Source organism: Grammomys surdaster, unplaced genomic scaffold (assembly GCF_004785775.1).
Source record: "Grammomys surdaster isolate TR1022 unplaced genomic scaffold, NIH_TR_1.0 187, whole genome shotgun sequence".
Taxonomy (NCBI): domain Eukaryota; kingdom Metazoa; phylum Chordata; class Mammalia; order Rodentia; family Muridae; genus Grammomys; species Grammomys surdaster.
The window spans coordinates 10,201,906-10,216,049 of NW_021604632.1; the positions used below are offsets into that span (position 1 = coordinate 10,201,906).

Here is a 14,144-nt window from a genome sequence, read left to right on the forward strand (position 1 = left end):
CCCCCCCCCCCCCAGTTTTTCGAGACAGGATTTCTCTGTGTATCCCTGGCTGTCCTAGAACTATCTCGGTAGACCAGGCTGGCCTTGAACTCACAGAGATGTGCCTGTCTTTGCTTTCCCTGTCCTCCTGTCTTTGTATGGGTTCCAGAGATAGAACTCAGGTCACCAGACTTACACAGCAAACACCTTTAGAATTGCTAAGGCATTTGCTAAGCCCCCTTTTTCATCATTAGACTTCTATACATCAGGCATTGCTATAGGCACTACAGATGCTACAATAAACAAAGTCCTTATTCTCGTGCGTTTATATTCTAGAGATGGGGAAGAAAATGAGTAGGTAACTAACAGGGGTTGTAGGAGTATCTCAGTGGTAGAGGACTTGTCTAAAGTACCAAGGGACCTGGGCTTAATCCTCAATGCCACCACAAAGGAAAAGAAAACAAAAGATAAATAGATAAAAAACATATGATGAAGAATAGAAAAATAGTGTGGAGATATGTTCACGATGTATTGTTAAATACTGTACATGTAGGAAACCAACTTCCATAAAGTGATATATGCATTCGTACATATATTGCACACACAACCCATGTACCTGTAGCACGCACACACACACACACACACAGACACATACTAATAGTAGGGGATGTGTGTGTGTGACCATGTGGGTGTGTGACCATGTGGGTGTGTGATGTCAGGTGTCTTCCTCGAGTGCCCTCCATCACATTTTTTTAGTCTTCTACGGAGTCCTGGAGCACATCTATTTGGCTAGGCTGGTGGGTCAGTCAACCTCAGATCCTTTTGTCTTTGCTTCTCCAGCACTGGGTTCAGACATGTGCCGCTATGCTAGGCCTGTCATTTGTTTATTTATTTATTTATTTATTGACTGACTGATTGATTGTTGTAGTTGATGATGTGGATTCTGTGGCTCCAAACTAATGTCCTCATGTTTGTGCAAGCAGATGCTTTTCCTGACTGAGTCACTTCCTCAGTCCCCAAAAGATAGAACTGGCATTTATTTCTGGGTGGCGAATAATACACTAGACCAAACAAGTAGACTAATAACTATACTCATATGTATTTAGAATACATAGAAGTGTTATAAATAGCTCAGTATCAATAGCAAAAATATAGTGACTTTGATCTTTTTGAATTATTTACATTGTGAGCAGTTAATTTTAGAAACTAATGAAGCTAATTTTAAATTTTCAAATTACATTTATTCATTCCTGAATTGATTTGTTTCTGTGATATATGTGTTCATGTGTGTTACACAGCATGTGCACAGAGGTCAGAAGACAACTTGTAGTTGTCAGCTCTCCCACTCTACCATGTGAGTCCCAGGGATTGATCTCAGGTTGTCAGATGTGGTAGCAAGCGCTTTTACCCACTAAGCTATATCACCAGTCCTAATGAGACTAACTTTTTTCATTGTTGTTATTGTTTGGGGTGGTTTTTTTTTTTTTTGAGACAGGGTTTCTCTGTGTATACCTGGATGTCCTGGAAACTCGCTCTGTAGACCAGGATGGCCTTGAATTCAGAGATCCACCTACCACTGCTTCCTGAGCCCTGGTACTAAGGGCACACTCCACCAATGCCCAGCAAGGCTAACTTTTAAAAGCATGAGTTTAGTGTAGAAGATACATCTTCCTTTAACAGGATTTTATATCAAGAAATGGAAAACTTTGCCATTCAGATACCTGAGAGCCTCAAGGTCTCTTTACTCTTTGTTTTGTTAGAAATTTGCCAAAGCAACAAAGGCTCAGCCTTGCCTATGGTCATGAAATCCTAGTTCAATGTGAACAGATTACACGTTAAGGATAATTCTGCCAAGAGATGGTATGAATTTAGAGTGAGAGATCTTATAGTGTCCTGTAGATAAGCTGTGGCAGTAATGATGGGGAATTTATAACAACCACAGCCAAAGGAAACTATATGTCAGGAAAGAAGAGGGCTTGGCTCTGCTCCCTATAGACCTGTTTTAAACAGACAATTTTATTCTAGATCTGAAAGTTCCACTGGAAAATGAGGAAAGCAAACTAGGAAACCTCTTGAATCAAACTGAAGAAAAAATAGAGAAGTTTTCTTACCTTTTTTCCACCTCTAAGAGAAAATTTTCACTGTTGCCCAACTGACTGAAATGTAGCTTGGCCACTCTCCTCTCACTGTCACGGACAGCTCGGTCATCTGGAGGCGAAAGCCACCGTGTGAGCATATTTCTTTTTCAGAATCAGAAGGCCATATTTGCAGAGGAAAAACTGAAGCCCAGACTCATCTCATGCATTAGAGACAGGTCACAACAAAATTCTATTATGTTGTCACTAGAGCAAGCAGTAACTCGGTTGTCACAGCAACCACTGCCACCAGCTCACCTCCTCCTTCAGGAAAGCAGAGCTCGGACGGCAAACAATCACATATTATGGCTCAGTGTCATTTTTTTTTTCTGAAACAATTTTTAACTTAGTTTCCCAACAATAACATTTTCAGAACCCTACGAAGTTAAATTTTATAGCAATAAGAAATATATATTAAACAAGGAAATTATGTGGAAATACAGAGCAGCTCCTTCTAAGGGATGGGTTTTGGGCTTTTGTTGTTGTTGTTCCTGACAACTGGTTCCTAATGAATTGGATTGGGTTTCTATAACTATTATGGTTAATACAGCTGGGCACCTGGGAAAATAAATCTCAACTTAGAAATGTTATTTAAAGAGGAAGCAGTGGAGAAACCATCAGCTGAAGGAAGCTAAATCTGGAAGTAGCTGATAAAATCATAGATGATTTTTCCCTAAACAATAAAAGTATTCGTCTTACATCCTGCCAACACAAAGAGTTACATAAATATTGACTAATAAACAAAGGTCTCCTGCCAGTGCACACTTCGGTCCAACATCCAAAAGGTTAAGAGGCTGCTAAGTTCAGTAAGACTCTGGGGAGGAGTGGAAGAGGAGGAGGAGGGTCTCACCCAGTTTTTCCAGCGTTTGCAGCGTGTACACAGCGAAGAGTCTATAATCTGTGTCTTTCCTTACAACAGGATTGAGTCTCAAATCTAGCTCTTTGAGGAAGGGTAAGGGCTGTAGTCGGGACACCTCCACTAATGAAGGAATGTTGTTATAATATAAGTTCAGATCTTGGAGTGAGCATAAATACTGGATGCCCTGAAAGAAAAACGAAAGCACATTAGGAACTATACATTGCTGACCCTCATAAATAGCTCGTGTCTTTCTCTCTATTTCTGTCTCTGTTTCTCTGTCACTCTGTCTGTCTCTTTCTCTCTCTGTCTCTTTGTCTTTCTGTATCTCTGTTTGTCTCTGTGTGTGCATGTGTGTGTGTTCTCTGTCTCCCTCTGTGTATATGTATGTGTATGTGTGCATGTGTGTGTGTGGTGTGTTCTCTCTGTGTGTGCATGTGTGTATGGTGTGTGTGTTCTTCCCCCTTACCCCCTTTGTGTGTGTGTGTGTGTGCGCGCGCGCGCGTGTGCGTGGGGAGGCCAAAGGATGATTTAAGACTCTTCCTTAATTGCTTACTACTTTATTTTTGTTGTTGTTGTTGTGACAAGGTCTCACTGTCTAGCTCTGGCTGTCCTGGAACTCACTATATAGACCAGGATGGCCTCAAAATCACAGAGTTCCTCCTGCCTCTGCCTCCTACATGCTAGGATTAATAGCATGTGCCACTACACCAAGCATCATTTTTTTTTTTTGAGATAGAGTCTGTCACTGAACCTGGAGTTCACTGAGTTGCTGGGCAGCAAGCCTCAGGGATCATACTATCTTTGCTTTCCCAGAGCTTGAACTTCATGTGCTGAAATCTAGAATAAAAACCTCATGCCCTGTGCAGCACTTCACCAGCTGAGTCCTTTCTTCCTTCTTCCTTTTTCTTATTGCCCTCTGCCTTCCTGACCTGAACACTTCATTTTTCATTAAGATCATCATTTCTTGATCTTTCTAGAAAAAAAAAGTCCACAGTGACAACATTGCAAATGTTGTTCAATGTGTACTGTGTATCACCACCACCAGAATCTCCTGGGTATGTCTTGAGCCTGCCCAGTCTTCTTCTTAGAATGGGGACTAAGAATCTGTACAAGTCAGAAACTTAGTGTTTTCTACATGCATTGAAATGTGTACTATTGCCCTTGGCAATGCAAGTTTCATATGGTTTTTCCATGAGTACAAAATAAACATTAGTGTGTACTGTGTGTGTGTGTGTGTGTGTGTGTGTGTGTATGTATGTGTGTATGTATGTATGTATGTATGTATATTAGTTTTTTGAGACTGGGTTTCTCTGCATAGCCCTTGCTGTCCTGAAACTGGCTGTATAGGTTGGGCTGGCCTTGAACTCAGAAATCTGCCTGCCTCTACCTCCCAAGCACTGGAAACTTAAAGGCATTTGGCCACCACCCCCTGGCTTTACTTAATATTCCATAAGAAGAAATTTAAGTATAAAGGTGAAAGAATTTATAGAAAGTAATAAAATGTAATTGGAGAACCTTTAAAAAGAAGATCCTATACATCTTAGGCTGACATTTTCTATCTTACTTCTTTTCATGAGACTATAAATTGAGTTAACTTGGCTGATCATGGAATATGGAACCTACCTTTAGACTAGTGATCAAATTCCTTGATAAGTCTAAGGATCGGAGACTTTTGAAATTTCTGAAGGCATCACCAATAGAGTGGATTTTTCCAGCATAAGATCCCTGCAATGAGAGAGACTCCACCAGTTCTGAAAAGAGATCAGTGCATGCATTATTGTCTCCCGCTGGATGAACAGCACTCAGCTCCCCATCCTCCCATGTGACTCCGAAAGGTCCTCCACCCACAGCTCGTAACATCAGCTCTTTTGCCTTGTTTGCCTGTTGGGCAGAGACATTTGTCCATTTGGGAAAAAATAACAATTGGCTAAAGATTAAACTTTTTTTTAAAAAATCCATTTACAAATAGCAATATTAAAAATATTTTAAAATAGCACTGTGGTCAGAGACACTGATATGACCCACAGGGCAACAGCTGTTGGGTCCCTAATCACCTGGAAGCTTCGGTGCCTTCACGTCCCTAAAAGCTCTCAAAACAAAATGTACCGATCCATCTGGAGTTTTGATGTTCTGGTCTGCTTAGTTTAGTTTTATTTTGAGGCCGGGTCTTACTAGATAGCCCAGGCTGTCCTCAAGTGCCCAGTAGTCATCTGTGTCCGTTTTCTGAGTGCTGGGATTACAGGCACGAGCCAACCACACTTCCTAAACAAAATTTGAAAAGCACTTTGCACTGCTAGAAAACATTCTCAGAATTTTTCCAGGATATATACTATATGGTGCAAGATGTCAACCTCAAAGGTGTTTGAAGATAAAAGCAAGCAAGATGAAACTGCCAAGGGCTCCTCCCATGAAGCTGGAGTGAGGCCACCTAAAGAGCACACATGGATACACAGAAGGAAGCACAATGTCTGCGACCTGCACTTGCCTCCTGGTGCACAGGTTTTCATCTGCAAATGAAAGGAAGTAATCTACTTAACCAGAAGATGTAAGAATGAAGTTAATGTATATATAAAGTTTACAATAGTGCCCATGGGGAGTGGGGTTCAGCTCCGTCGCACAGTTGCCAAGAACCCTGTTCCCAAAATGTACATGGCTCATGAATGATATCAAAGTATTAATTAATGTCTTGTGCATAATCACAAAAAACTGGGTCTTTTTTCAGAGTCTTACATGGAAAATCTTCAAGATATTGATGACTGGAAAAATAGCTCAGCAGTTAAGAGCACTGGCTACTCTTCCAGAGGACTCTGTTTGGTTTCCAGCACCCACATGGTGGCTCACAATCATTAGCAAGTCCAGTTCCAGTGGATCCAACTCTGATGTCTGCAGGCACCAGGCATGTAAATGGTGTACTTACAAACATGAAGGCAAAACAGCTACATACATAAAGTAAAATATATCCAAAAATGATATCGAGAGGGGGAAAGAGTGTGTGTGTGTCTGTGTGTGTATGATTAAGTAAAGTCAACTAGGCTTCTAAGATGATGGAAAAGAGATAAGTCTCAAATTTGCAAAATACAAACTAGCAGATTTAGTAAGCCAAACTAAAAATAGCAACCAAAACCGGAAGGGGGTTCTACAAGATCCAACTTGTAGGTGAATGCCAGAAAACTTAATGGAAATAAAAATTTAAAGTGCTTGAGCTGTTGGGGGTCTCAGAAATTGTTGCTGTTGTTGTGGTGGTGGTGGTGGTGGTGGTGCAGGGTCTCACTGTATAGCCCTGTCTGGCTTCAAACTCAGAGATCCCCCCTGCCTCTGCCTCCTGAGTGCTAGGAGTAAAGGTGTGTGCCACCCTGCTCAGCCCTCAGAAGCTTTTAAAAACCATAAACTGGAGATCTTACTCAAGACAAGAGTCATATTTTAGCGAAATTAGTGTTCGCAGAATGTAGATAGAAAACCTCAGAGATGATGGTTGCAGATGAATGTGGAGGCACAGGCACAGGTCTGGGAGGGAAGCAGACAGAGATGGCCGACCTCGGGCTGCCTGAGGGCATGGTTCTCAGTACTTTTTCAAGAAAGAAACTTTCTTTCTGAAGAAAGAGGGAGCTACACAGCCTCCAGCTTGGAAGACTGCTCTGACCCACTCTTTCTCCAGAAGCATAGGAAACCTTACTGCATGTAAACAAAGAGCCACAAAACAAACAAATGAACAAATAAATAAGTGGTTACAGTGGACTTTTCAAAGCAAAAGTAGCACAGAAACACCCATAAAAAATAAAAATCCTCTTTTTATTTAGAAATTCCACCCTCCAAACAATGGAAGACATCCTTACAAAGCACCAGTTCTTAAAGTGTGGTCCTCAGGCCCCTAACTGACCTTGAGACATGTCCACAAAGTGGAAATACTTTCCTTAAAAATTATTTTTGTAACAATCTGAAAACATGAATTGCCTTTTAAAGTCTTTTTTTTTAAGATTTTATTTATTTATTTTATATATATGAGGAATACACTGCAGCTGTCTTCAGACCCACCAGAAGAGGGCATCAGATCCCATTACAGATGGTTGTGAGCCACCATGTGGTTGCTGGGAATTGAACTCATGACCTCTGGAAGAGCAGTCAGTGCTCTTAACCGCTGAGCCATCTCTCCAGCCCATGAATTGCCTTTTATACTGTGCTGATTTTGCACTTATGACACAAAAGAAACTATCCATAGGCCCCTTAGGATATAGTATATATCCTCTGCTATATAGTGAAGAAAGTGGATGCATAGATGCATATGGGGAAATGTGGTGTAACTGAGTTGAAAGCTCAACTAGACATTTATCTTTTCATTACATTTCATTTACTTAATGTGTGTATAAGTATGCATGCAATCGTGTGTATGTGTGTGTGTGTGTGTGTGTGTGGTTGTGCACATGCTACAGTGCACATGTGGCAGTCAGAGGGACATCTTGAAGAATCAAGAGTTGTAGGATTATAGGTGTGTGATAGCATACCTGACAGTAAACATTGTTTTAAAAATAAAGTAAGCCTGTCATTTCAGGAAAGCAACTAATAGTCACTGCTGGCTGTGATAACATTTTATATGTATATATTTATTTATTGTTTTTATTTTTATATGTTATATATGATTTGTGGGGTGCAGATGTGGCTCAATGGTAGAACATAGGTTTAGCATGCACATGGTTCTAGGCTTAATACCTAACACTCTATTTCTCAAAAATAAAATTCTGAAACAAATCTATCTGTCCACCCTGAATTGGATGCTTCCCAAACGCTTAGGTTTTTCTAATGAGATTAGTGGAAATACTTCAGATCTGGACTAGAGAGAAGGCTCAGCAGTTGAAAGCACTTGCTCTTCTTGCATGGGACCTGGGTTGGATTCCCAGCACCCACATGACCATCTGTTCTAGAGTATACCCAACACCCTCTTCTGACTTCTGCTGGGATGAGGCACACACAGACATGCAGGCAAAACGCTAATACACATAAATACATCTTTAGAAAAAGATTTGATTTTTTTTCTGTTTGTGGTGGATTAAATAAGAATGGCCTCCATAGACTCATATATTTGAATGCTTAGTCACCAGGGAGTGGTACTATTTGAAAGGATTAGGAGGTATGACCTTGTTGGAGGAAGTGTGTCACTGGGGTTTCAAAAGCCCATCCTAGGCCAGAGTCTCTTCTGGAGCAGGATGTAGCTCTCAGCTACAGCTTCAGTGCCATGTGTGCAACCACGATGACAATGGACAAAACCTTTGAAATGATGAGCAAGCCCCACAGTTAAACGCTTTCTTTTATAAGAGCTGCCTTGGTCACGGTGTCCCTTCACAGCTATAGAACAGTGTCTAAGACAATGCTGTATGATGAATATCTGTCAATATTTAGAAGAACTACATAACTCTGTGAATCAATATTTCCAAATGACCAATGCATGATGTTTCAGAATCATGCATGGGTAAAAGAACCATTCAAATGTAAGATGTAGCACTGAACTTCATTATAAAAGAGTGAAAAAAGGTCAGTTATACAATTCTGGATTCCACACACAACTAAAATTCAAGAAGCTACAAATTTCCCAGTTTTCATGTTTTATCAGAGAAGAAAAATATCCATAATCCTCATAAAGGCTATGAAAATACTCCTCCCTTTTGCACATATGTACTGTACCATGCCAAGTTTCTAAACAAACATTTTAAATAAAACAACATCATATCAAAACAGATTTTAAAATGAAGCAAGTAAGAGAATAAGGCTGTCTTGCATTAAACCAGATATTAAAGAAAAATTTAAGAATATAAAAGCAACAGTTCTTAAAGTCTGGTCCCCAGACCCCTAACGGTCCTTGAGACATGTCCACAGAGTGGAAATACTTTATATACTATATAAATAAATAAACACTTTGATATATATGTGTGTGTATATAATATTCTCTTTGAATTTTTTATTTTGGAAGGCAGATGCTTTTCACCAACATATTAGATTAAGGGATTAAAGAGATAGCTCAGCCATTAAAAACATGTATCCATGAATTAAAAAAAGAGGTCTGGAGACTAGTACCTGTGGCCCCAGTACCGGGATGGTGGAGACTAGAAGACCCTTGGGGCTTGCAAGCTGGGTGGTCTGTCTGAATGGGAAAGACTCAAGTTCAGGGCAAGGCCCTGTCTCAAAGAAATGAATACTTGAGGAAGACACCCTTTGTCAACCTCTGGCCTCCACACACGAACATACACATAAGCACACCTGTACAACACACAGCACATTTAAAAAAAAAAAAAACAGAGAGAGAAAAGTATAAAAACAAGGATGAGAAAAAAATAATAGGTAAATTCTACCTCTGAGTACTTTTATCCAAAACAACTGAAAGCAGGACTGAGACACTTGTACCTCAGTGTTCATAGAAACATTAACCATAATTAGCCCCAAAGTAGAAACAACGTCAATGTTCATCATGGACAGATAAGCAAAGTATATAATACGCACAAAAAGAAATCTTGTTCAGCCTTAATGAAGGAACTTCTGATATATGGTTCTGATGTACACGCTGTAACACAGATGACTTTGGAGACTTTATGTTAAATTAAAGAAGCCATGCACAAAGGACAAAGACTGCATCATTCCATTTCCATATGGAATACAGACTTTCATGAACCCCAAATCAATAGGAGATCTATTTATAGACTGAAACTCCTGAAACCATAATTTATCTGAACTATTTGTACAGTAATGAGAAGCTAATTCACACAGTGGGAGAAACTATTTGCTAACTATGTTCTCCAAGAAAGGATTAGCATCTATCCAAAATATACCCAAAGCTCTTTAAACTCAACAATAATGAGATAAACAGTCCAATTTTAAAAGTAAACGGAAAGACCTGAATAAATACTTCAACAAAAATCTCTGTGTGTGTGCGCGCGCACATGTGCATGTGTGTGTGTGTGCATTTGTACACAGATGGCAAAAACTGAAAACTGTTCAACATCATAAGTCATTAGAAAATAACAAATTGAAAAATATGAGATACCACTGCATATTAAAATCACCAAAATCCAAAATATTGACAGTAAATGTTAACGAGGTTATGGGGCAACTGGAAGGTCACTGCTGGCTGGGATGCAAATGCTGTAGCTACCACTTCAGACGGTTTGGCATTTTAAAAAGCTGAACATATCTTTTCATATTATCTAGCACTCACACTCTTTGGTATTGATTCACACGAGCTCAAACTTTACGTCTATACAAAGACTGCACACAGCAAGTTCTCTACCACTGAGATTCATTCCCTACCCTTTGTTTGTTGGTTTGAGACAGGGTCTGTGTAGTCTAGGCTGTCCTTGAACTTCTGAGACTCCTGCTGCCACCTCCCAAATGCTGGATTTACAAATGTGTGTTGCCATATACAGCTGGATATGGAATAACCTTATGTATCTGTTGTTAGGTCAGAGAAACCAACCAGTTAGATAGTGTGTGATTCCAGCTCTGAAACATTCTGTATAAGGCAACAGGGAAAATATCATTAGTAAGGAAAGGTATAATGTCTGCACTTGGGAGCCAAGGCAAGACCACAAGTCTGAAGCTCATCTTAGGAAGATTTCATACAGAAAGATTATGACTAATAAGGGAAGCTGGAGAATAGGGGATAAATACAGGTAAAGAAAGGCATATGGGAGCTCTGCATTTTATGCTCAGAGCCTCTGTAAATCTAAAACTGCCCTAAAAATAAAGTCTTTTAATAAAAAGTAATAAATTATTGATACATGCTAAAATATAGATAGACCTCCAAAATATGCCAGACAGAAAAGGATACATATTATTCCATTTATAGGAAATATCCAGAAGAAGCAAACTCACAAAGATAGAAATCAGATTAGTGACTGCCAGGTGCTATGGAAAGTGAGAAATACAGCGATTTTCTAATAGGTCAATGAAAATATTCTGGAGCTAGATAGCGGAAGTGATTGTTGTCCTAGTTAGTACTAACTGTCAATTTGAAGACAGCCTCAGTTAAAATTTTGCCGAGATCAGACTTGTATGTGGCAAGTCTGTGGAGGATTTTCTTGATTATTAATTTGTACAGGAGGCCTAGGCAGGTTGCCCTTGGCCAAGGAAGAAAGCTGCTGAAGCAAAGAGCGAGTCAGGAAGCAGAGTGTCTCCACTAATCCTGCCTCCAGGTTCCTTCCTGCTTTGAGTTCCCTCAATGATGAATTGTGACCTGGAAGTATAAACCCTTTCCTAAGATACATTGGCCAGAATATTTTATCATAACAATCATAAGCAAGCTAGAACAGTTATACAACCCTGCAAATGTTCTAAAGGACCTTGACCTATACACCTTTAAATGGTGAGTTTTATACTATGTGAATATCTTTTTAAAGAATGTCCTGACTTTGGCAACAGTGTATTGGTAACTTTATGATTCATAATAATCTAATACCCTAAGATTCTGCTATTGTGAGAAAGGCTAAGGGCAATTAGTGGTTCTACCAGTTATGCGCAGGATTTGTCATGGATTTCACTGCAGTCTCATTTGAAGAACAGACAAAAGGACACCAGGATCACCATTCAACTAATAAATTGTGAGATGCAGCAGCTAAGAACATGTCCATTTAGTTCTAGCACTTATAAAGTGTTGACTACACATAGATCAAGGAACAATTCAAACACAGCACTATCAAATGGAATAACAATAGAATAGGGGCTGAGGAGATGATTCAGTGGTTAAGAGCACTAACTAGTCTTCTAGAGGACCCAGGTTCAATTCTTAGCATCTACATGATAGCTAACGTAAATTCTAAGGGACCCAATGCCTTTTTCTGGCCTCTTCTGGAACTAGGCACACATGTGGTGCACAGACAGGCAAAGAATTCATACACATAAAAAACAAAATATATACATGATACATACCTCAATGGACAAAGTCTGATTTTAGTTGTAAAAAACCAAAACTCAAGCTTTTTTGCTCTCTAAAATGAAAACAGAAAGGGGAGCTGAGCTGCTGGAGGAGGAAGATCAGTGTGTGGCAGGCATTGTGTCTTAGGGTTTTACTGCTGTGAACAGACACCATGACCACAGCAACTCTTATAAAGGACAACATTTAACTGGGGCTTGCTTACAGGTCCAGAGGTTAAGCACCGTGGCGTCTTGGTAGGCATGGCATTGGAGGAGCTGAGAGTTCTAAAGGCAGCTAGAAGAAGACTGACATCCAGGCAGCTAGGACAAGAATCTCAAAGCCCACACCCAGTGATACACTTCCTCCAACAGGCCACACCTCCATTAGGGCCACTCCCTGGGCCAAGCATATTCAAACCACCACACATGGGGATAGATGAGGGGAAGAAATTCACAGAAACAGCGGATGTAAATGTTTTAACAAAGCCGTTACTTTCTCTTCTAATTTTTTAATTTAGTAAAACATAAAACTAAAGGGGAGAAAAGAAAACCATTTATAACTACACTTGGAAATTGAACTAATAACCTGTCATAGAGCTTGCTTCTAATGACAATAAAAAATTTTCAAACAAATAAAGCTTTTTAAAATGTCCTCAGGAATCAAAGGGAAAAGATCTCCCATTAGCATCAATTATAATAATAACCAGAATGGATTAGAACACACCAAATATTGTTAAATCAATGAGTTTATAATTTTTCGGAGAAGTAAAGCAGTCCTCATTAGTCACCTTTAAAGAAATAAACTCACTTTTAAAACTGATAATTCTCAGGTGAGACAATAACAATAATTAAAAAAAATCAAACATTAATCTTGCCTTTCCTACACAACTGGTACCTCACAACAACAAATAGCTGGTGTGGAGGCTTTTGTCTTTATAGAATTATTGAACTAGTCAAGAACAATGAAATTTTGGTAATTCCTAGTGGATTTACAGACCTGGGCAAGCATGGTCAATGGCTACCCCAAATACAAAGGACATCAAGCATTACATACTTCCTTATAGAAACATACAGGGTTATCCATGAAGCAGTCTTGTAGAAAAGGCATAATAATCAAATCTGAACCTGACTGAACCTCATATAACTACTAATTCACAGCTAACACAGAAAACAAAACAAAAACATTTTAGGGATATAGTAAGTAAAATCCAGATTTTGTATTAAACTCTTCAAAACAAATGGTACAAATTTCCTTAAATATGATGAAATTCAAGGGGAAAAGTAGGGGATATTTAGATCAAATAATACTTAAAACATGGATCAACAAACTGGCCTATGCACTTTATATAAAGAAATGATACTACCGTACGAATATTTGATATTAGGGCAGTTACTATAGCTAGGCTTGGTGGTACATGCTTTTAATCTCAGAACTGAGGCAGAGGCAGGTGGAGCTCTAAGAGTTTCAGACTAGCCTGGTCTGCATAGTGAGTTCTTGGTCAGCCAAGGCTACATGAGTAAGAATCTATCTCAACCTACCCTCCCCCAAAAGAAGTTATTACTGGGGCTAGAGATGTAGCCCAGTGGTAGAGTGCTTGCCTAGTACGTGTAAGGCTCTGGATTCAATCCTGAGCAATGCACACATACACAGGTTACTGTTACAGTTAAAGTAAGTGTATTATGGGCAGTACTGACATTCTACATTAGAAATCACAGGAGTGGCCCAGAAAAGAAATGTATTCTGGAGAAAAATGTAACAATACTGTTACATTTAAAGATATTTTATGCCGGGCGGTGGTGGTGCACGCCTTTAATCCCAGCACCTGGGAGGCAGAAGCAGGCAGATTTCTGAGTTCGAGGCCAGCCTGGTCTACAGAGTGAGTTCCAGGACAACCAGGGCTACACAGAGAAAACCTGTCTTGAAAACAAACAAACAAACAACAACAAAAAAAGATATTTTATGGAAAATTAAAAAAGAAACAGAACATTTAAAAAAATGAATTAATGGACTGAGGAGTGAGCTCAGTACACCACGCAGACATGCTTGTACACCACACACACATGCTCATTCACCACACAGACATGCTCATACACCACACAGACATGTTCATACAACACACAGACATGCTCATACACCACACAGACATGCTCATACACCACACAGACATGTTCATACAACACACAGACATGTTCATACAACACACAGACATGCTCATACACCACACAGACATGCTCATACACCACACAGACATGCTCATACAACACACACACATGCTCAT

The 14,144-nt window shown here is 39.6% G+C and overlaps 1 protein-coding gene across 1 annotated transcript in view; it reads right to left on the bottom strand.

The window, feature by feature from the left end:
* The window catches only part of Lrrc36 (leucine rich repeat containing 36), a 50,345-nt gene that overhangs the window by 33,110 nt on the left and 3,091 nt on the right, over positions 1-14,144 (bottom strand). Inside the window, exons 2-4 of the mRNA XM_028768737.1 lie at positions 4,597-4,724; positions 2,965-3,157; positions 2,091-2,187 (exon numbers count right to left, since the gene is read on the bottom strand). Of these exons, the coding sequence (XP_028624570.1) occupies positions 2,091-2,187; positions 2,965-3,157; positions 4,597-4,724 (418 nt within the window). The remainder of the gene's footprint in view (positions 1-2,090; positions 2,188-2,964; positions 3,158-4,596; positions 4,725-14,144) is intronic.